Source organism: Gorilla gorilla, chromosome 9 (genome assembly GCF_029281585.2).
Source record: "Gorilla gorilla gorilla isolate KB3781 chromosome 9, NHGRI_mGorGor1-v2.1_pri, whole genome shotgun sequence".
NCBI lineage: Eukaryota > Metazoa > Chordata > Mammalia > Primates > Hominidae > Gorilla > Gorilla gorilla.
Window position 1 is genome coordinate 50,554,004 of NC_073233.2, and position 24,801 is coordinate 50,578,804.

Consider the following 24,801-nt stretch of genomic DNA (forward strand, 5'->3'; position numbering starts at 1 on the left):
AATTCTCTAGTTTTGCAAGTCAGCATGTGCCTGGCTGGTGGAGTGCTGTGCTGTGGGTATTTGGGGCTGTAGAGGTTTAATGGTTAAGGCAACATGGACCACATTACTGATTGCCCCTTTCAAATCTCCCAGTAACCATTAACATAAATATCATCTCACCATTTTGGACAAGGGACACCACCCTTATGCACGTTAGTAATATGATGCTAATGCTTAACTCTTTCATTGCCCTGCTTCAAAGGCCTTGTCCTATATCCATTGATAGGGAGTCTCTTTGAACCTAAAGGAGAAATGAAAGGGTTAACTCCTTTTGGTTTTGCCCTTTGACCACTTCTGGATGAGAGGCATGATGAAATGCTTTTCAAAGTCTTCAGTGGAAACACATCATGCATAATTGGAACAAAAAAGAATAAATCAAAGCTTTTTTTCCCCTTTTAGTCTGGTAATTCATAATTGAAACCACATTGAGGTAAGAGTTGATAACTTCAAAACAACCAAGAAAACTGCCCTTTCTATCAAGGTAGGAATAGGTAAGGCTTCTCATTACTAGGGGCTGAAAAGCTTCTGTATAGCAGGCCTGTCCTCTTCTCTTCCTTTCTTCTCTGTCTTCTCATTTTTCTGTTTAGGCAAAATACGTTCATTTAAATCAGATATAGGTTGACTCAAATATCTGCTGAATTCTCTTATTTTCACATGAAGTTATACATAGTGACAAAAAATCTCTGATATGATGAGGAATAGTAATTAAAATTTGGATCATCCTGTATTGCAGCTTGATTTCTTCAGTGCTACAGTTTGGTTTGGTTTAGGCTGAAAGAGTCTTTTAGTTGGTAATGAAATGTGGTTTTCCTTGCTCTTGATTTCACAATCCGAGTAGCATCAGCAAGAACGCTTCAAAATGGCTAGCAAAGGCCACCCGTTTACCACCTTTCTCTGCTTTCTGTATGGTAACCCTAGAATGGTTTTGGTTAGGCTCACACAGCTACCATGACCTTTCAACTACAAGAAAGCAAATCAGGATTGCAGGAAGGGTTCAGGCAACTTCCTGTGTTTGGGATTGCCAAAGGCACCACTAGTTGCTTGAGTTTGAATCTCTTTCCTGAAGGGGAAACCCCTTTGAACTGGTAGCTGACTTTAAGCTTAGTCTCCCAAGGCCTTTCCTTCAAGGCATCCTGAAACCTGAGCCCACACATCCCTCTCACTAGTGTCTGCACACTACTAGTTCTTACACCAGGGCTTTGCAGAATAAAAGAACTTTTCTGCAGCTGGCATTGTGACCTGACAGTTCTCGTGGCTGTTAGGGATTACTTTTATGCAATTGCAATTTAACAATGTGATATTTCTTATTGGCGCTTCTGTACTGAATTTGGAGGAGTGAGAAGTAAACGGTGGGAGAATGGGCAAGAGGTGAGCAAGGCATTTTGGCCAAAGGCCAGCACATTGTCAGAATAATACACACCTATTCTTTTGGTATCTCCTCCTACCTTTGAGTGAACAGGTTCATCCAGTGTATTTGAAAATTGCATTGATAGCCAAGGTTTTGAAGGCATAGCTGCGATAGATGAGCTTTGCGTCTTCTCTAGCTCTGTTGCTGGATGCCTGGTTTTATGCCCTATCTTGCCATCATGGAGATTTAATCAGGTAGCAGAGTTAATTGCCAGCATTGTTTGCCTTTTCCCTGGCAGAAGCCAGTCTTGAGTAAATTATGGAGGTTTAAATTTGCTTGATTTCCTGCAGAAAGTGGGGTCAAGAGGTCCCAGACTGTAGACACTCTCCTTGGTCAGCCAGCAGGGGGTCAGTTCTTAAAGGTATTTCAGAGGTGACTAAATGCTGTTTTTGAAATGTTCGTCCCCAGTAAGCTTTTTTTCTCTGGAGGTTAGTTTGCTGACCTTACCCTAGTGGGGTGGAGTGTCTGTGTGAAGGTAACACCCCAATTAAAGCTGCCTTTCTCCATGCTGTCACTGAGCTCCAAAGGCAAATAGGATTATGCTTGAGGAAGGGAAAAGCAATTGACACAGAAGCTTAGTTGTAGATCAGCATTTCCTATTTATGACTCTTTGAAATAGAGCATAACGGTAGCCATGTCAATTTGTCACTAAAACAATGACCAGGAGAAGAAAATTTCAAAAGAAATGAAAAAGCTAGCTGTGTAACTTAAAAAAAAAAAAGTTATTTAAGGCTTTTCACAATAGAGCTCTAACCTGCCGTTACCTGAGTTCCTCTCATTTCTGCTGTCTGACCTTTCTCCTCCCAGCAAGCTGTGAGGTGCCCTGTTGGATGGCTCACTGTCTTGTCAGCAAATCTTTGCACATGCCGCTCAGCTTGCCCCTAGGCTTCTTTGGCCAGCTCTCTCCTGCTTCTTCTTAAAGACACTGCTCAGACCTCCTCATCTCCAGGTAGGGAGAGGTGATTGTGTAGATCTCGGTGTTTCCACCTATGGAGTACCTTTCATTCTTTGTTTACTACTTGTTAGTTTACATTGTAATTTGTGTTTTTACTGTGCTGTCTTCCCCACTAGGTTACGTGTGTTTTGAGAGGAAGGAAAGTGTTCATCTTTGCATCTTTAACACTATACCAGGCTTATAGTGTATGTGCAGGAAATGTTGACTGAATGAATGCATACCAGAAATAAAGCTAGTGGGAATGATTGCTGAATCACCAATACCAGTGTTTTAGTAGGCAAGACGAATACAAATCGAGAAGAGTGGAAGTATTTTGTTTGCTTTAAACTCTAATTCATAGGATCCTGTGTTGAGCCCTCTGCTAAATGTTTATGTACATAATCTCGTTTAATCATCATTGGCCTAGGAGGTAGATACTATCATGATCCCTGTTTTACAGATGAGGAAACTGATACTCAAAGAACTGTACATGTCACAAGACTAGTACATGGCAAGGCCCAGATTAAAGCCCTCTGTTAAATATCCTATAAAATCCTACACTTCTTCAGAACACAGCACAGTAAGATTCTTGGTAAGTATGTATAAAATGAGTTAACTAGGTTCGGAGTCATTTCAAAACTCATAGTTTTAGTCATTTGAATGTACATCAGCTATTCATATCTATACATAAGGGGGACTGATAAAACAGGCCTGAGTCATTTGGCTTTAACTTACTCACTTCTTTAAAAAACAAGTTTTCATTGAACAACTAGGCATTGTTCTAAATAGTGGGTGTTCTGGCTCCTGCCTTCGTGGAGCTTTCAGGATAGCCAAAACATAATGAATAGAAAGGAAAAGAGAAAATCATGGAAATAAAAACAGTATATTTGGACAGGAAGAAGTAGAGGTAGAGAATCCAGGTAAACCAGGACCTTGAAACATGATAAGGTAAAGAGAGGGAGAAATAAGGACTTCATTTGGGATTCTTGTACTGCAATTCATTTGGAATTCTTGTGCTGCAAGAGATCTCAAGACTGCTTAGGCTACCTCCTACCCACTTTTGAGACACATGGAACGTAAAGCCTGGAGAAATTACAACTCACACAAGATCAACCATTGGCTATCATTTACTGAATGCTTCTACATGACAGTACCTTACATATATTGCCTCATTTATGCTAAGTAATACTACCTAGAAAGATGGTAATAGTTATTTGATGATTTTTATAGACAGAGAAACTGAGGTACAAGAGAGATTAAGTACTTTGCCCAGGCTATGCAGCTGGCAAGTGAAAGAACCTGGGTTCCGATTAAGAACTTGTGATTCCAAAACTGACTTCAAACATGCTAACTCAATTTTGAAGCCATTTGCATCTACCCTGGTGGTGTGTTCTACAGTAAATAATTGAACCTGTGTTTGAGTAGATGTATGCTTAGAAGCTTACATACTGCCTCCTGTGTTCATCTCCACTTCTGGATTTTAAGGGACAGTATTGGCAAGATCCAGTTCTCCTTATGCTCCTTTCCATGCTGTCCATACCCCCCATGCTGCCTTCCCTGCTTCTCCAGTACTCAAGCCCTATTTGGGATGCAAGTGGGCAGTGGGGAAAAACAACATCAAGAAAAGTTACTGTCCACTTCCCAGCCAACCATTCCTTCCTGTCCTTCCTCCTCCTCTACCGATTCACTTCCCAAGTGGAGCTGGCATGTGGGATTAGACCCGATCTGTTGTCTTGCCAGCGACTCTGGCTCCATGTCCCTGGCAGCTCCTTGAAATCAGAGCTGCGATGCCTTTCAGGGATGCCTCAGTTTAAATGCCAAGGCATTCGTTTTGTGAGCCTAAGCTTTGCATCTCTTAGGGAATTTTCCTCTCCTCTTAATGTCATAAAGACATTTAAGTGTGTTGGCATTCTCCCCTCTTCTCCCAAAGAACAGACCTCATTCTGTTGGAGTTTTAATAGTTTTTCCTTCTGTTTTAGTGGTGTACTTACCTTTTTAAATTTATGTGCACAGTTTGTGTCAGTGTTATATATTTGGTGTGTTTTTATTCCATAGACTTTCTGAAATCATAGTGTTTGGGGTGGGTTCTTGCTTATTAGCCCAGATTTTATTAACAAGGATCAAGAACTTTTAGGATTTTTGTCTTAGAAAAGAGCTAGAAGTAGCAAACTGTGGAGTTCCCCACACTTGAATTTTCCAAAGTCTATAAAATGGTAATGCATACCCAGTTTGGGTATGTATGTAGGAGGGCATAGGGAAGGGCTGTGAACCATTACCGTCTGGTGTTCTGAAATCAGATTGCTTGAGTTGTATCTCAGTTCCATCACTTACAGGTTTATATAGCCTTGAACATCATTTGCTATTTCTAGTTCTACAGTTTCTTCATCTGTAAAGTGAGAACAATAACCGTATCTATCTTGGGGGTTGTTGTGAATATCTAATGAGGTAATACATGTAAAGCACAGTATTTTGCACTTAGTAAGTACTCAGTAAATCTTGACTGTTTCAATATCACACATTAAATCATTTTATACACTTTTTTAAAAGAATCTTTTTGTTTCTTTTCCACTTAAAATGGTGTTTTTCAAGCAGGCATTAGTGAGTATTGTGTCAAGAGGGTTAGGTGAGTGGGTTGGGGATAGTGATGGCACATAGACCATGAACGGTCCCTGGGGATTAATTATGACTTAAATATAGGGCTACTTTCTGACTTCAGTTTCCATAAAGGTCAGGAAGAGATGAAGAATAAAATTTGGGGTAGAAAACTCAAAAAGGTTTCTAGAAGTACAATGAGTTGCTAAGGTACAAATACTAAAATCCAGTCACCTTCCTAAGACTGCAGCTTAATATCAAAGTGTGATGTCATGGAAACAGAAGATCAACATTGAAAAGATGGCCTTTCCTGGCCAGGCGCGGTGGCTCACACCTGTAATCCCAGCACTTTGGGAGGTTGAGGCAGGTGGATCACCTGAGGTCGGGAGTTCGAGACCAATCTTACCAACATAGAGAAACCCTGTCTGTACTAAAAATACAAAATTAGCCCGGTGTGGTGGTGCATGCCTGTAATCCCAGCTACTTGGGAGGCTGAGACAGGAGAATCTTTTGAACCCGGGAGACAGAGGTTGAGGTGAGCCGAGATTGTGCCATTGCACTCCAGCCTGGGCAACGAGTGAAACTCTGTCTCAAAAAAAAAAAGAAAAAGAAAAGATGGTGTTTCCTATTGTGTCTCTTGGTTGTGAAATCTAATTATAGCATGTTGTGGACATTTTGGCTTTAATATCCTGATTACATTAGGACCCTAGGAATCCCATTCAGCTTCTTTGAGTTTCCATCCCATGTGTATTCCATGGGTTTGTGTGCATTTCTCATCCCACACTGTTACATCTGGCAGACAGCTGTTGTCACAAAGTTGGTGATGGGTGTCCATCAGTGATATGGATGAGATTGATAGGGAACCTTGGCAATCCCGGAGTATAAAAGACTAGGGAAGTATGCAGCAGCCATAATAGCAGATAGGACATTTCATACTCAGCCACCTTCTGGCAAAGATGGAATTCAGTCCTGGGCTTTTTGCATGATAACATATGAATATGAATGTAATTAATGCCACCGAATTACACATTTAACAATGGTTAAAATGGCAAATTTAATATTATATATATTTTAACACAATTTTTAAAAGTGAACAATGTAATATACCAAAACCATTATATGCTTTAAGTGGGTAGATTGTATGGTATATGAATCATATCCTAATAAAGCTGGTAAAATATATAAGAACATTTAAATAATCTTAATTATTATCAGTGCAAAAATATTTTTGCTTACATTGCTGTATTAAAAGTACTTAATATTTTAATGGTAGCAAAGAGATTGACTTTCTTTCATCACTTTTTAAACTTTATTTTAAAAACATTTCACATTTAACTGATAACTTTTGAGAATTGTACATTGAACTCACATGTTCCTCACCTATTTTCACACATTGTGAACATTTTCTCTTTATTCTCTGTGTTCAGAAATATGCACTTTGATATGGCAGTGGTTTTTGTTTTTTTTATTTTTGTCTTTTTAAAAAATTCACTGTGCTACTTCTATTAATCCTTTGCAATCTGAAAATTCATGCCTCTTATATCTTATGTACTGAGAACTTCTTTAATTTCTTTGATAGATTTACTTCTCCCATAGTCTGTGTTTTCTTTTCTGGAATCTCCTATTAAATAGATGTTGGACCTTCTAGATTTTCTCATTTTCTCTGTCCTTATTTTTCATCTCTGCCTTTTTGTTCACCAGTCTGGAATATTTTGTCATCTTTATCTTGCAATCCTGACCTTTTTTCCCCCGACTGACAGGACCAACCAGGTAGCAATCCTGCCCTCAAAAATAATTTAAACTATTATATTTTTTAATGTCAAAGAGTTGTTTCTGTTCTTTGGTAGAGCTTTTAAAATAAAAATAGCAATTTATTCTTGTTTCATGGATGAAGAATCTTATCTCCCAGTGGCTACAATTTGTTGTTGATGCTGTTTGAATTTCCTTCTGCTGCTTCTGTTGTTTCTGTTACTTCTAAGTTCCTTTTTTTCTTTATTCATTTGGTTTCTGACATTCATGCTGAAGATGCTCTTGAAATGCCTGTGATTCTAGAATCTGCTCATGATTGAGAGGGAAGCGCTGAAAAGCTGATCGGAAGTTCTTTGTGTGAAGGCCAGCTTGTTGCCTGGAGGACTTCATTGTAAGATGTTGGGGTGCCGAGCTAGCCACATGGCTACCAATGCTTTGGGAACTGAAGGGGAAAGAAGCCTGTAGGGCCCATCATTCAGAATGTAGATTTTTAGCCTGTATTTTCCTCTACTCTGTGCCTGTATTTCCCTGTCTAGAGCTTCAGTTTCCTTGGAGAGGAAACCTCCCTTCTCTAGCTGGGGTGAGGGAAGAGTCGTTTTTCTGGCTGAGTAGGATCAAGGGAGGGTTTGTGAATCTGGGCCTCTAACTGCTCCTTACACAGATTTTTAACAGTCTTCCTGTTTTCAACCTTACCGCTTCTCTTACGTCACAAGGTATCTGGTGAGTTTCATTCCTGAAGCCTGTGAATTCCCAGGTTGGCTTGCTTGCCATTGCTGCCTCCCCTCCTGGTAGGTGCCCAGGTCTCCACTCTCACTCCTCCTCTGCTACCCCTTCTCTAGCCCTTTCCATCTTTCAAAAATATCGTAATAGGCCCATCAGCTGTTGTCTCTTCTCCCATCTCTTTGTCCTTGTAGATTTATATTCTTTTATATTCATCAACTGCCTTTTTATTGGGTTTGGGGAGAGAATGGAGATAAACGCATGCTTTAATCTGTCATGTTTAACTAGAATTCTTTTCTCAGCTGCAAAAGTTCTCAGCTCCTTTTCCAGTGATATCAGAGCCAAACTTAATTAGTCCATGCAAATTTTGAGGAGGGGAAGACTTTGAGCAGTTGCTTAGCTCTGGGATCTGTCCTGGTAAAAGCCACCAAGCCTGCCATGTTTGGGTTTGCTGACGATATTGGGTCAGCCATATTGTTACAGCTGCTTTTCTGACCCGTGTTAATCTGTCCTCTTGTAGAAATGGGGCAGCGTGAGCAATCCACTCTTCCTCCCGCTGATCCCACCACAGTCTCAAGGGTTCACTGCCATAGTCCTCACCTACGACCGAGTAGAGAGCCTCTTCCGGGTCATCACTGAAGTGTCCAAGGTGCCCAGTCTATCCAAACTACTTGTCGTCTGGAATAATCAGAATAAAAACCCTCCAGAAGGTAAGAAGCCTTAGTGCCTCTCTCAGCTGGATCGATTTTGGATGGCCAAATTATTCACATCCTTTGTTTTAAATAAATTTTCCTGCTTTGTCAATAGCAATACCATTTCTGAGACAGCATGCCTCCATTTTTCTCAGTCGTCTCATTCTTGTTCTAGGGTGGCCCATTTAACTCCAAGCCCTGGCATACTCTGTAGCCACAAGTGTTTGAGGGCTTAGGAATCAATAGGATCAAAGGCTATCAGCCTTAGGAAAACAGATCTCAGCTTCCCTCAGCCATCTCAGCTGATTTGTTTACATGAAAACTCAGTTTAAAAGGCATTAGTTTTCTCCTTTCTTATCTCTGCTCTGATGCTGTACTTTCTCAAAAAAAAAAAAAAAAAAAAAAAAAGGGATGGCCTCACCTCTGATTGGAAAAGTCAGCAGCAAAGCATACCCTGTCCAGACTTCAAGTCAGGTCCTTAAAGAGAGCAATCACTAGAAGTTCCCATTGGTTCTTCCTTAATCACTTTGTTCCTTGCCTTGGCCACCCCTGTAATCCGCTGGCTGGCAGCTAGGGTTGAGGACTATTTGATTCATTGGATTTGTTTTTAATTCGGGACGCACAGAGTATGTTCCACCTGCATTTAGTTTCTCGTTCAGTCTGTGTATTACTGATCCTAATCCCAGGGACTTCAAAGCTCCTGCCATTTATAGCCTATTAAAGCCAGGAAGTTTCTGATGGATTAGAGCAAGGAATGAATGAGTTTGAAGTTAGTAATGTGCACCACTGTCACCGATAAGGTCTAGTTTATTGCCTGACAGTAGTATCTGCACTTTTTATGGCTAGTCTCTTTTAATTGGATATACTGAAGTCGGGAAAGTCAACCCTGAAAATTGCCAGTAGTAGATCTATAGTCTAGGCTGGAAGAAGTCCATATTTCTGGCTCTGTTAGGCAAATCAGAATTTACCTTGAGAAAATTCTTTAGTTTCTCCTTTACTTCATGGGATGTTTGTTCTCTGAGAGAATCATGTGCTTTCTTTTTAGATTTAGGGAGCCACAGTTTGAGTAAATAAAACAGCTATTTTAAATGAAGGTCCTGTATTATTCCCTGATTTTTAAAAATTAACTTTCTATGCCAAGATTTGTTTTCTCTTTCCCAACACTATAACATGGCCAGTTTTCTGGATTTTTGTTTTGTTTGATACTTAATAAGGGAGAAGGAAAGGGGAAGATGTGGGCATCATTTAAGAAGGGAGGATGAGAATACAGAAAGGAAGGAAAAGAGAGACAATTATAAGGAACTATGTAAAGAAGGAAATTGTTGACTTGGATTTCTTCATACCAATTGCCTTTCTCCAGAGTGAAGTGAATTGGATGGTATTGCATTGCTAATTAGTCCCTTCATTTATAAAGGATGGGCTTTGTTTGCAGAAGGAAGGCTGGGCCTCTCATTGGGTCTGGAGTGGCCTGTTGTGTCTTGCAGTAGTCACAGGCCTGTATTTGCTCCTGCATGGAAAGGCCACCAGCTTTCAGAGACTCTCAACCTGCTCCTGCAATCCTGCCTGAAAGGCAGAGTTGCAAATTCTAGTGCTAAATGCAAAAGAGGCTTCTCCTTGTAACTCCTGGTTAGCCACTTTAGGCATAAGGTGAGTTATTTATTGTGAATTTGTGTCACTTCTTTGGGGAAGGTATCATTGCAAACTGTGAGAAAGGATACATTTTTTTTTTTCCTTCTTGATGTAAGCCTCTACACTGGCACAACTAAAGGCAGTAGCAGGAGCCCAGATTTTGGAGTTGGGTGTTCAGTTTTAATTTTTGGTAAGACCCTGCTAAAATGTAGTGGTTAATTTTATGACCAAGACTTTAGTTTATTTTTAAAAGATTTTGACTCTAGGGAGGAAAAAGAGCCCTTAACTGATGAGGCCCTAATTTTGACATGTGTAGTGACTGGACTGGCTTTTTTCTAACAGTGGTTTTTAGGTCAGGGCTCTGGCTCTGGCGATGTGGTTGTTTGGGGAGAACATGAACCATGTTTAATCTTCTGTGGGGTGTTTGTTCAGTTGGTAAATGAGGCTGTCAGCTCTGGTCCGCATGCCAGCAAATGCATCTGATTTTTCACGTACAGCGTTAGTAACATATATATTATATATATAAAAAAAAGCAAGTCCAAGTCTTTGAAATATTAGAGGCAAAAGTGATGTTTTTCGCTTTCTCTACATTTACTAAAATAAATATTGTGGTTACCATGTCTGCTGCTGGGAGGATTTGTGTAGGCAGAAACCTACCCTCCTTCCCACTTTTTTTTTTTTTTTTTTTTTCATTCTCCAACCCAACCAAATACTTTTTTCTTTTGGTTACACTTAAGTCCAAATTTCTGGGTTTTAAGTTTAAGTAAATACTTAGACTAGGCAATTGAAATTTCCAGTGAGCTTTCATCACATTGATTTTGAGCTTTGTCAGAAGAAAAGGCAGGCTACTGCCTTTCTTCCTGTAACTGACTTTAGTTTTAAGTTTGAATTAACGTCAGGAGCCCCCCAGCTTCAGACTGTGATTTGCATAGTCCTTAGCAGGCAGGGTGGGGTTGGCTGAGCATGTCAGCAACCCAGGATGGTCAACAGGGGAGTAAAACCAGCAGCCACCTTCCTTTTGAGCTGAGTTCTAGGACTGCGGGGAGTTGGGTCATGAGACCAGCTGTACACCAGCAACTCAGGCAATTCTGAAGTGGGCTTAAGGTTTGTATGGAGATAATCTGATAATTTATTTTGTGAATCTGTGGTTGTATTTATGATAGTGATTGGCAGGATGGACTTGGGGTCATCTTCAGTCAACCTGACCATTTTTGTAGTACCTTTGCCAAGTTGGAGAAAAATGTCTTTGCTCACATTTCTCTTGGCATCCAACATGGAGAAAACCGTTAATCAATATACTTAAAAAAAGAAATCCTTAACACAAGGAGTTCTTTTTCTCCTTTGAGCTGGACTAAAGTTCATACTGTGAAGTTATCAGGTCACCTGGCTCAGCTGTTTGTTTTTCATAAATTCTGCAATGCATTTGAAAAATCATATTTTTCAGGCTACTTTGTATGAATGGAAGGTGACATTTCTATTTCGTCTGTTATAGGTTCACAGGATGAGACATAAGATACAAGGGCATGCTGTTTTATTTAGAATTTAAAGGAGTAAGGAAGAAAGACCCCATTTAGGCTAAGCAATAGAAGTTGGGCCTGAAGATTTCTAGCTATGACACAGTTTCTGTCTGCATTCTAGGGGTCACCCCCGTATTCTTCTGTTTAGACCTCTTCATGTTATCAGTAGAGAAGTGAAGTTCATAGGACTTCACAAGAATCCATTTGTGAAGATGATAGTGATATAACCATATTGTATACTTTTTTAATCCTAGGAACAGGAACTGTGCTACATGCTTATTATCTCTAGACCTTAGGACAAACCTGCAAGGAAACTGTTGTTATTCCCATTTTACAAAAATAAGAAAAATGAAACTCAGATTAGTAATTTGTCAGAAATCAACACAGATCTTTCTAGATCCAAAGCTCATGCCCTTTGCACTAAGCCCCCCTGTGTCTATTTAGATTACCGTTTAGTTGTAGGAAAATCATCATGTGTTGTCAGTTCTTTGATTTGGGATCATATAGAAGAAGATCATATAGATCCTTGTCAGGGACTCAGAGAGACAGAAAAGTAAATCTATTTTTTTGAAAAACTAATGGGAAAGAAAAATCCTCTTTTCTTTTTCACATATGTTTTTCTTTCCTACCTCATTCTCCCTTCTCCTTCTACTGCTCCAGTCCTAATTTTTTTAAAGGTTACCTTTCCAGAATCAAAATTCCATATCAGGATTATCTAAAGGCAGGATATAATTTTAATGCTTATTCTTTGATTGCTACCCTCTCATTTCTGGCCTCCACGAAAGGGATACTGTCAGAAGCCTGAGAGAATGGTACTTCTCTTTCATGGAGGCCATTTAATTTGACAAAGGGAAAACATGAAACTGAGAATTCTATTTAGAGTTCTGCCTGGTGGTAGCTGATCACTGAAATGGAGATGCCTTTTGCCAAAGCCGACTTTTGGCTACTCAGACCTAACTTGCAATAGGGAAAAGTAACCACGTATCTTAAAAAGCCATGATTCATTCTATATTTCTACCTGCACCTCATATCATCCTCCTGGGTCTTCATTGTTCTCTAAAACTTCCCCTTCAAAGACTTTACAGAGGCAAGTTAGTTCTTTGTGGACATGGTCTCAAGTAATTCTTTGGACATATATAGATGAACAGTGCGGAAAGCTGTCTATGGGTTGAATATGCTATACACATTCCCCAATTGTAAGTCCAGATTCCATCCAGTATAGAGGTACGTTCATACTTAATCAAAGTAGCTAGCCTAGTTTCTCTACATAGTGGAAAGAGGAGCTGCTTGTTGCCTTGTGGAATTAACATGACCAAAGTTCCATGTTCTTTTGTTTTATTAGTGTGTGAGAGTTTAGAGGATTCATGGCAGGGATCTTGCTTCTCTCAAAGTGGATGTGGAAGGCCTGGGCCAGGGGTATACCACTGGGTTGTCAGGGTGATGTACCAGATCTCAACTGTACCACTTTGACACTGCTACCTAGGGTTCAAAAAAATGCTCTGGTTCTGTAGGTAGACACAGACTTTCCAGGGAAAGCATGGCTAACATTTTAGTGACTACCTCCAGTGTGCTGGGCACTGTGTTGCTAAATGCATTCCCATTCACCCTCACAGTCAATCATGTCAAGATGGTGTCATTGTTATTCCTTCTTCATAGTTGAAGAAGCAGGCTCAGAGTGTTTAACTTGTTCAAGGTCACATGACAAGCAAGTGGTAGACCTGGGATCTGAAGCTGTTTCCAAAGACTGTGTTCTTTCTGTGATGTTTTGCTGCCTCATGGAATCCTAAGGCCATAGAGGCATCTTGTTTAGTTTTCCACCTGATGTCGAGTAGAAATCTGACCTAAGTTAGTGCATTTGAAGTAAAAGGGCACGTTGTGCTGCTGAAGGCAACACATCTTAGAACAGTTTATACCATCAGGAAGTTCTTACCTATTTTAAGTCTAAATCAGTTTCCCTGTAACTTCTACCCTTCCATTTGTCATGCTTCTAACTCTAGAGACCATAGAGAACAATTCCCTTTTCATTCGATAATCTTTCTGATATCCCAAGAATATTAGTCAAGGTTCATTTAGGAGACAGAAACCACATAATAATTTGAACAGGAAAAATTTAATCTAAAGAATTATTAACTAGTAACAGGATTTGCCTACTAAAGGGTAAAGAGAACTCTAAAGGTTACAGAAAATAAACTTGGGAGAGCCCCTTCCCCAGCTAGATCTGAGATTCACACCTTACTAATCACATCCACTGGATTAGTAAAGTTTACTGAGGTGCCACAGGCCAAACTTGACAAGCAGGAAACCCAGTCATGACCTCGTATACACACAGAATTCAACAGGAATCTGCCCCAGGAGTGTTATTGAACTTGCTGGGAAACTGGCTAGGGCTTTAGTGGAGCTCACCTGGAACTACCCACAGGGAGAATTCTGGCTGAGTTGCTGGTGGGGCATCCACATAACTTGCTGGGAAGCTGCCTGCAGGGGTGCTGTTAAATTCACTGGGAAGCCAGTTGGGGTGTGCTAGAACCTCCTGGGAAGCTGCCGCAGGGAAGAGGTGCTACTTACACTTGCTAGAGACAAGTGCCCCTGCCTGCCTGCCTGCTGGCCAGGCACTACTGGAGCAAGAAGTAAAAAAGGCATACCAGAACCAGGAAGAAAGCCACCCCTATGCGCTGCACTGGCCCTTCAGTGCCCTGTACTGACACAGTGTGACACCATGCCAGTTGGCAAAGAAGAGATGTTTACAAGGTCCAGTTCAGCTATCACTAACAGGGCAATGATGACTACAGTTGAAACTGAGAGGCAATAAAGTGATAAGTGGCACACTTAGTTTCTTTAAGCATTCTGTAGAAAGCCTGGATACAGATGCCTGCACTGTCCTTGTTATTTCTTCTCAACTATTTTCTGGGCTTGTTGGTACTTCTTTTAATGTTGTGGTACCCAAATCTGAACAGAGTCTAACTCAGCAGATTTCAGAGTGTAATCTGGGTACACTGAGCATCCCTGAGATCCTTTCAGGAGATCCAGGACATGGAAATTATTTTCGTAATCACTCTGAGTCATTATTTCTCTTTCCCACTTCTTTTATTCTCTCACAAATGTACAGTAGAGTTCTCCAGAATCTACAGGTCATGAGTGACATCATTTCCCACAGCTAATGGAATGTGTGCTCATATATTTTCATGTTTTAAAATTTCCTCAGTTTTAATTTTTAATATAGTAAATAGACAATGTGTTTGTGTGTGTGTGTATCCTATATAAACAAAATCTCTTTGGGATTTTCAGTAATTTTTAAGAGCATGAAGGGATTCTGAGACCAAAAGTTTTGAAAACCACTGGTCTGGTAGGTAGGGCTATAACCTCCTTCATTTTAGATGTTACAGGGCAGGGGTCCCCAACCCTGGGCCATGAACCCGTAGCCATCTGTGGCCTGTTAGGAACCAAGCTGCACAGCAGGAGGTGAGTGGTGGGTACCACCTGAGTTCCGCCTCCTATCAGATCAGTGGCAGCATTAGATTCTCACTCAAGCGAGAAGCCTATTGTGAACTACTCATGCAAGGGATCTAGGTTGCACGCCCCTTACGAGAATCTAATGCTGGATGATCTGAGGTGGAGTAGTTTCATCCTAAAACCATCCCCGCCTCTCCTTCCCCTACATTCATGGAAAATTTTTCTTCCACAAAACTGGTCCCTGGTGCCAAAAAGTTTGAGGATGACTGTTATAATGTATTCATATTTTATAAGGATTTGGGAATGGTAGATGTATGACAGGGATTTTATTTATCTGAAATAGGGAGTGGGGATCAAGCAAGAATAAGGATGATTGCTGGAGAAAGTGATTGAACCTTACTAGTTTTGTTCCAGATCCAGAGAAACATGGGATTCTGAAGCTGCAGGTCCTTTTTGGTCTTTTAATGCTAAACAGACTTAGGTTCAAATACTAGCCTTATCATTTATTTTCTGTGTATCACTGGGCAAGTTAATTAACCTCTCTGAGCCATGAAAATACTAGTTTGTAAATAATTCCTGCCTCATAAGGTTGTCAGGAGGATTGAATGAAGTACAGTGCATCTGTAAAGCATCTGGCATATATTAGTTGCTTAACAAAGTTCCCTTTCTCCCCTTCCCTCTACTTATTCTTATCCTGAGAAGAATGGACTTGCTTAAGATCCCATAGATAATGCAGAACCCAGGCCTCCAGTCTTTCAGCCATGTGTTCATGCATTATTCCAAAGATATTTTTCGATTATGTGCCAAGAATGAAACTATAACTGTTGATACTGATGAAAAGGCAGTGGCCCATAGGGTTATTTCTTTGGTCACAGATTCAGCCCTTCCCCAAACACACTTTTTGGAGCTGACCATTCTCTTTTAGGCTCTGTGCCACAGGTTTATTTTAAGACTGTGAATATCTTCCTTGACTACAGGGCCTCTCACTTGCACAGGCCTCTTCCAAGACCCTGGGAGTGCCCCCAACAATGTGTTCTACAACCAGTTATATTACAACTATGCAGAAGTAAAACATTTTATCTGCAGTCAGTTAAGGCAGCTTTTCTCCTACTGACTTTCCCTCTATCATACTTCTTGTTGAATATGGTGACTTTGGAGTGGCCAGGAGCGCTTTGGGACTTCAAGACCCACAGAAATGAGATTTTTCTACAATTACATGATGGACTTTTTGAAAGCAGTATGATACCTAGCTTTCCTATTCTCATTTGACAAATGTGTAAAGAACAAACTGCCCTCTGAGATCTATGGACATGGGTACTGTACCAAAGAAGTATGAATTTCATGCTATGCTAAATGCAACATTTTAAAACAAAGAACCTGTGGTTAAATTACCCAGTTATTTCATAAAGTAGAATGGGAAAAAAATGTAAGGCATGTCATGGGTTGGTGTTTCTTCAGTATACTAGAAAATCCCACATAATTGGACCTAGAAATTTGATATTTACTTTGTAAATTGGTCATGATGAGAAACCAAACCTAGTGAGTTGAGGGGAGGGGATAAAGTGCTGAGTTAAGGAAGCTACACTCATTCAATAAAACATACTTTGATGAGTGGTGGATTTTAGCGGCACCAAAAGCTGTTTGATTTCATGATGGAGGTGGGCACGTCGGGGACCTTTGGCACATGCACTATATTTCCTAGCACAGCTGCAGGCAAGTTTTCAGCTAGGATATACTTATCTGAAAGTATTTTGCAGAGTATTTACCAGAGGTGGGTAGAGTTCTGATATTAAAGTCTTGATCCTGAGAATGAGGTTATGCAGACCTTATTTCTCTTCCTGTCATTGTGACCTTGGTCGAGTTGTTTTGCTTCTCTGCCTCTCAATTGTGAATTGAAGCCAATTTGTTCATTCTAGTTAAGACAGTATTGAGAATTAGTAGTGTTACAAGGATTTAGAGAGGATAAATATGTATGTATATAGTATGTGTGTATATATGTTGTATATATGTGTATGTGCAGTATATATATATTTTTTATTATAATAAAGATGCATCTGTGAGAATCTCCCCTGGCACAGTTCTACCTTTGGATTTGATGAGAGCCGTGGATACAAGCTGATTCTTCCATCTCATTTGTGATGTCATGCTTTTACTACTTTATCTCCTCACAAAAGTTAGGAGAATAGTAAGTACCTTTTCTCTTTTTCCAGATTCTCTCTGGCCCAAAATCCGGGTTCCATTAAAAGTTGTGAGGACTGCTGAAAACAAGTTAAGTAACCGTTTCTTCCCTTATGATGAAATCGAGACAGAAGCTGTTCTGGCCATTGATGATGATATCATTATGCTGACCTCTGACGAGCTGCAATTTGGTTATGAGGTAAGGAGGTTTTACACAGTGTGTTTATATGTTTAATATTGCTTCCTATGACTGCTTGTCTTTCCTAAAAAAGAGTATTATATTTCCTTCTTAAAAGTCAGAATTTCTAAAGTCTTCCAGTAGAGTCCAAAAGGTGTGCGTAAGAGTGTGGGTTATGAAGCTGTTCTTTGAAGCACTGGAGAAACCCTATTCCAAAATGGCAACTGTGCCCTCCACTGGTTTTGGGAACTCCCAAGGAGAGTCCCAGGGGACAATTTCAAAAGAGCATCTATAGCATTTAACAAGCACTTAATTGATGTCTCCTTGAATACCACTTCCCTTGACTCAAGCAGCTGGGCGCTGCAACAATAAAAACATCAATAAGTGAAGAAGCTGGCGACACTGACAAACAAAGCAGACCCTGTTGATGGCTTTCTTTCTGAGTTTTAAGTGGAGAGGCTGGCTGCCTGTCTTTAGGGAGAAACATTCCCTATCACCGTTTATTCAATGAGGCTGATGGATTAGGCTGGGTTCAAGGGTTAAGTATGGAGACCAGTAAAGGTCTCCCCAGGGGAAAGTGCCAGAGTCCAGGCCTGGTGAAAAGCAATAGGAATTGATGGGCCCTGTCAGGGTGTACGTGAGATGCATGATGACAACAGGCGGAGGCCTGCGGCTGCGGGTAAAAGTGGTATCAGACTTAAGCACGCAGAGTGTTCAAGTCATTTAGCTATAGCTGGCTCAGGGGAAAGGGGAGCAAGGTAACCATTTTCTTTAGCTAACTTAGGATTTGTTGAATTTGGGGTTCTTAAATCATAAATTTTTAAAAACGAAGCTATATTTAGTACATGTATTTATTATAGAAATACATTTTTAAACACTTAAATTGAAGGTGGATTTTAAGGGCAAGGAAAAGGAATCCACTCCCCCCCGACACTATCGCCACCACTAAAAATTAAAAGCTCAAGTTTTCCTAGGTTTTTAAAAAAATGTAGCTTCATTTGAGTGTAAAAGAAATTGTTATGAAATAGATTAATAGATTGATGTGCGATGCCCTGGATGATGTAGTTATTGGCCAATGAAAGGCATGAGAGTAGCTAATAAAACATACATTCATCTTTTTGGATTTATTTTTATTCATAGGAGATGACTTTTACAGCATAGTGTCTAGGGTGTTGGATGATATTTAGTATACTATTATTCCCATTTTTAAAACAAATTGCCTACTTGTTTTTCTAGCCCAGTAATGGCAAAAAGACTAATTTTTTTTTTTTTTTTTTTTTTGTGAGTGATTTCTCTCTTCATTGCATGTAATGGCTTCAAATGCTACCCATGTGTTTATTTTTGTGGCAAAAGAGAGGTGGAAAAAAGGAATGTTCAAAACGACGTGACCAAGATTGACAGAGGGCTGTCTCTTAAGTATTTTCAGTTGGTCTAAAGGAAGACTACTAAAAGAAGGGTGGGCTAAATGTATTTCTATGATTTCTTTCAACCCTGAGTTTGTTTTAAGCAACTAAGACTATGTTAACACAAGGAAGTTTTGCAGCACTTAAAGGGACTGAGCTCGAATCTTTACCTCTTTCCTCTGATTACTTGTGTTTGATTCCATATTACCTCTAAAGAAGTAATCATTAGAAGAGTGAAATCAGGAAGCTTTCTTATCTCTGTTAGTCAGAATATCCAGATGCTATGGAAGGAACAACTTTGATAACAACCTTGTATATACAACTTACTATGTTCCTGTCAACTTCCCGAGTGTTTCCATACATTACTTATGCTCTTGGCCCAGGCCTGCAAAGCAGGTATGTTTTTCTTATTCTGTGCTGAGACTAAGTAAGGTTAGATAACTTGCCTATAGTCACATAGCTAATAAGTGGAAGAATTGGGATTTAAATCCGAATTTTTCTGACACTTTGCTGCCTTCCCTGAGGATTTTACTGTGAATGACATTTGCCAGAGATCAGTGGTCCTCAGAAGTAGTACTCACAGCCATCAGCATATCATTTGCCTGTCACAAAATTATTTTGACTCTAAGGCAAACAAATACATTTTTTAGGTACCCCTACCATTGGTGCTTTAGGGCCTCCATGCCCAAATTCCTGCTCTATCACTGACCAATTTATGATGATTGACAGGTTATTTAATCTCTCTGGATCATAGTTCATTCTTATATAAAATGGTAATGACAATATCTACTTCATGAGGTTATTACTTGCATTGGATGAAATTACATAGTGCCTCCCACATGGAAAGTGGGATTCCCCAGTCTAGGTTGGGTTCAGAGCACTCTGTACCTCTTTGTGAGCAAATAATGGTGAACTGTGTTGTTTATTGTCTTTTTTTTCCTTTTAGAATGTAAGCACCAAAAGGCAGTAAGTACACTTCCTGTGTGATAGACAGTAGATTTTACACTTTACAGATGCCATGTTAGCTGCTGCTGCTGTTATCATTATGACTACTGCTATTTTCATTATTCCATTCATGATTCTACTATGATTCATGAACGAGATTGTTGTTTTCATTATTCAGAAGGAACATTTCTATCTTGAAGAAGGGACTCAGTTTAGTGTTGAATCAAGAGACAGAAGATCATGATGCTCCTAAATCCTGCTTTTTATCCCAAAACCTAGGATTTTCATGCAGAAATTGGGAGCAGGCTTGATTGATTAAGGGAATAAATAAGTAAATATTTGCATCCTAGGGGAGTTATATTGGATCCCAGAACTACTATTTTGTGGTGTTATCACAGTCCCTTGGGATTATATCTGTCTTGTTAATCTCTACTCATCCCTCAACACTCAGCTTGGCTGTTGCTGTCTCAAAGAAGCTTTCAGAGAGTCCTCAGTCAGGTTGGGTTCAGAGCACTCTGTATCTCTTTGTGAACAAATAATTGTGAACTGTGTTGTTATAGTGTCTTTTTTTCCTTCTAGAATGTAAGCACCAAAGAGCAGGAACCATGGCTGTCTTATTCATTGCTATGCCCTCTGTGCCTAACCCAGTTCATTGCATTCAGTAGTTAATTCAGTAACATTTGATGAATGAATAAATCTCCCTTACCAACACACATATGAAAGATATAGAAAAGATTATTCTGGCCTGTATGCCCTTCCACTTTACTGTGATCCATAATCTGGTTACATCCATTTTGGAAAGCAGTTTGGAGTTTAAAATGTTAAACATACATCTACCATATGACCAGCCATTCTTCCCGTGGGGATTTACCCTAGAGAAATGACAACAAAAGTCTGCACAAATATTTGTACGCTAACATTCAAAGCAGCTTTTATTTGTAATAGGCAAAAATTGGAGAAAATAAAACAATGTCTATCAACAGTTAACTGGATAAACATTGTGATACATCCATAGAGTAGAATATGGCTCAGTAATAAGTAAGAAGTAACTATTGATACATGCAACAACATGGACAGTTTTCAAAGTAATTATGCTAAGTTAATGAAGCAGGATGAAAAAGAGAACATACTTTATGATTCCATATATATAAAATTCTGGAAAGTACAAACTAACCCTAGAGATAGAAAGATCAGTGGTTGCCTGGAAGGTAAGTGGGGAGGGTCAGGCTGTAAAGGGCAGGAGGGACGAATAACAGAGGGGTACAAAAAACTTTTAGGGGAAATGGATATGTTCATTATTTTAATTGGGGTAATGGTTTTACTGGTGTATACAGATGCCAAAACATGTCAAATTATACACTTTAAATAAATTATTTATTGTATATCAACTATATTTCCAAAAAGCCACAAGGACAAGGAATGTTACTTATACTCTAGCAGTAGCATAAAAACGGAAATACTTGAAAAATACAACAAAATGTGTGCCAGATATGTTTAGTGAAACCTAAAAAATGTTGCTGAGAGAAATTGAAGAACAACTTCATAATTGGAAAGATATACCATGCTTGTGGATCCAAAGACTCAGTATTGTTACCATGTAAATTCTCCCCCAATTGTATAGATTCAAAACAATACAGTCAAAATCCCAGAAGTCTTTTTGTTATTGAAATTGACAAGCTAAAATTGAAATGGAAACACATCATACCTGAAAAAGCCAAAGCAATTTTTTAAAAGAAGAGCAAAGTTGCAGGACTTACAATCCTTATTTTCAGACTTGCTATAAAGCTACGGTAATCAAGACATGGTGGTATTGGTATAAATTTAGATATATAGGACAATGAAACAGAATAAAGAGTTTAGAAATGGACCACACATGTATGGCCTTGTACACTGTCGGTGGGAATGTAAATTGATACAGCCATTTTGGAAAAGAGCATGGAGGTTCCTCAAAAAACTAAAAATAGAACTGCCATATGATCCAGCAACCCCACTTGTGGGTATATGTCCAAAGGAATTGAAATCAGTATATTGAAGAGATAGCTGCACTCTCATATTCATTACAGCATTGTTCATAATAGCCAAGATATGGAATCAACCTAAGTATCCATAAACAGATGAGTGGATAAAGAAAGTGTGATGCATATGCACAATGGAATACTATTCAGCTTGAAAAAAGAATGAAATTTTGTCATTTGTGACAACATGGATGAATCTAGAGGACATTATGCTATCTAGAGGGCAGGCACAAAAAGACAAACATTGTATTATCTCACTAAATGTAGAATCTAAAAGTGTGATCTCATAGAAGTAGAGAGTAGAATGGTGGTTACCAGAGGTTGGAGAGAAAGGCAGGTAAAGGGGAAATATTGGTCAAAAGGTATAAAATTTCAGTTAGACAGGAGGAATAGTTCTGGTGATCTATTCATAGTAAGGTGGCTATAGTTAATAATAACATATGTTATATTTCAATATTGCTAAAAGAGTGGATTTTAAATGTTTCCACCACAAAGAAATAAGTATGCAAGGTGATGGATTAGTCTGATTTGCTCTTCTACAATGTAAATGTGTATGGAGCTATCACATTGTACCCCACAAATATATACAATTATTACTTGTCAATAAGAATAACATTTTTTAAAAGCTAAAAGAGAATAGGATTAAACAGAGGGGGAAAGATAGATTGAGCAAAAATTACTGCTTGAAACATTTTTTAAAAGATGATATAGGCTGGGCGCAGTGGCTCACACCTGTAATCCCAGCACTTTGGGAGGCTGAGGCAGGCAGATCACGAGGTCAGGAATTTGAGACCAGTCTGGCCAACGTGATGAAACCCCATCTCCACTAAAAATACAAAAAATTAGCCGGGTATGGTGGTGTGAGCCTGTAATCCCAGCTACTCAGGAGGCTGAGGCAGGAGAATCACATGAATCTGGGAGGCAGAGGTTGCCGTGAGCCAAGATCGCACCATTGCACTACAGCCCGGGCGACAGTGCAAGACTCCGTCTTAAAAAAATAAAAATAAAAATAAATAAATAAATAAACAAATAAATAAATAAATAAATACAGGATGATATAGAGGTACAAGATGACACACAAAAAAAGTCCTCAACATCATAGTCATTACAACAGTTTTAAAATAAAAGCACATTGAGTTACCACTATATCTCCACTAGAATGGCTATAAGTAAAATTAAAAAGAATGACAATACTGAGTATTGGTGAGGCTGTGGAGCAACTTGAACTCATACATTACTGGTGAAAATGTGAACTGGTACAACCAGTTTAGAAAACAGTTTGGCATATAAAACTTTTTTTATATGACCCAGCTTCCAAAAGAAATAAATATGTGCAGACATATGTCTGCATAAAGACTTATAAGATCCCTAAACTAGAAAAATCAGCTGGTAATGGATAAACAGAATGTGGAGTATCTATACAGGGGAGTACTACACAGCAATAGAAAGAAAGAAATGGATACATGCAGCAACATGGATAAATCTCAGAAGTGTTACGCTAAGTGAACAAAGTCAGATGTAGGAGGCTACTGACTGTATGACTCCATGTATATGAAATTCTAGAGTAGAAAAAACTACATTGCCAGGCCTGGGGGATGGGATTGACCACAAAAAAGCAAGAAGGAGCTTTTCAGGTGATGGAAATGTTTTATATTATGATATGGTGGTGGTTATATCATTATATACACTTGTCAACACTCAATGAATTATACCTTTAAAATTGATAGTTTTTATTGTAAGTTAACTCTATTTCAAAACTTGAAAAAAAAATTGTGGGATGCAGCTAAAGCAGTGCTTATGGGAAAGTTATAGCATTAAATGCTTATATTATAAAAAGAAGAAAAGTCTAAAAGCAGTGACCAAAAGTTCATTCCATCTTAAGAACCTAGAAAAAGAAGAGTAAATTAAACTCAAAGCAAGTAGAAGGAAGAAAGCAAGTTAAATGCTAAATTAGTGAAGTAGAAAACAGACCAACAGAGAAAATGTACAGATCCAGCATCTCATAGCAATACTCAGAATGTTCCAAAATTACTCATCATACCAGAAACCAGGCAAATTGCAACTTCAATGAGAAAAGATAATTAACAGATGCCAACAAGGTGACACAGATGTTAGAATTATCTGGTAAAGATTTTTAAAAGGTTATCACAAAAAAAGCCTCTAATAAGCAATTATGACTACTGTCAAAACAAATGGAAAACAGAGAGTTTCAGTAAAAAGGCAGAAGATATAAAGAAGAGCTAAATGGAAATTTCAAAACTGATTACAATACCTAAAATTGAAAACTCACTGGATGGGCTCAATAGGAGAATGGAGGTAACAAGAAAAAACTGGAGAACTTGAAGATAAATCAATAGGAATTCTCCAGTGTGAACAACAGAGAAGAAATAGATTGGCGAAAAATGAACAGAGCTTCAGAGACTTGTGGGACAATCACAAAAGATATAATATTTGTGTCATTAGAATTTTAGAAGAAGAGAAAGAATGTGGGACTGAAGAAATATTTGAAGAAATAATGGCTAAAAACGTCCCAAATTAGCAAGAGACATAAATGTACAGACTCAAGAAGCTGAACCAACCACAAACATCCAAAGAATAAATAGTATAAATTTACATAAATTGTGTAACCTGAATAAATTGTAGCAATACTTCTTATTTCAAATAGTAATTAGAAAAGAGAAAACATAAACTGGTTTATATATCCAAATATATATACATAAGGAATGGAGAAAATATGCATAGGTGCCACATTCTTTGCTTCTGTTGCTTGATCTCCAGACCATAGGTGATATTTGTAACTTTCTTCTTCTTCTTCTTCTTCTTCTTCTTCTTCTTCTTCTTCTTCTTCTTCTTCTTCTTCTTCTTCTTCTTCTTCTTCTTCTTCTTCTTCTTCTTCTTCTTCTTCTTCTTCTTCTTCTTCTCCTTCTTCTCCTCCTCCTCCTCCTCCTCCTCCTCCTCCTCCTCCTCCTCCTCCTCCTCCTCCTCCTCCTTCTTCTTCTTCTTCTTCTTCTTCTTCTTCTTCTTTCTTCTTCTTCTTCTTCTTCTTTTCTCCTCTTTTTTGAGACGGAGTCTCTCTGTCGCCCAGGCTGTAGTGCAGTGGCGCAATCTCGGCTCACTGCAAGCTCCACATCCCGGGTTCACGCCATTCTCCTGCCTCAGCCTCTCCGAGTAGCTGGGACTACAGGCGCCCGCCACCATGCCTGGCTAATTTTTTGTATTTTTAGTAGAGACGGGGTTTAACCGTGTTAGCCAGGATGGTCTTGATCTCCTGACCTCATGATCTGCCCGCCTCAGCCTCCCAAAGTGCTGGGACTACAAGCGTGAGCCACCATGCCCGGCCGTAACTTTCTTC

The 24,801-nt window shown here is 39.2% G+C and overlaps 1 protein-coding gene across 4 annotated transcripts in view; it reads left to right on the plus strand.

The window, feature by feature from the left end:
- The window catches only part of EXT2 (exostosin glycosyltransferase 2), a 148,150-nt gene that overhangs the window by 93,426 nt on the left and 29,923 nt on the right, over positions 1–24,801 (plus strand). For all 4 annotated transcript variants that reach the window (XM_004050977.4, XM_063711080.1, XM_019037230.3 and 1 more), the window contains 2 exons: positions 7,963–8,152; positions 16,941–17,107. In XM_004050977.4, coding sequence (XP_004051025.1) covers positions 7,963–8,152; positions 16,941–17,107 — 357 coding nt within the window. The remainder of the gene's footprint in view (positions 1–7,962; positions 8,153–16,940; positions 17,108–24,801) is intronic.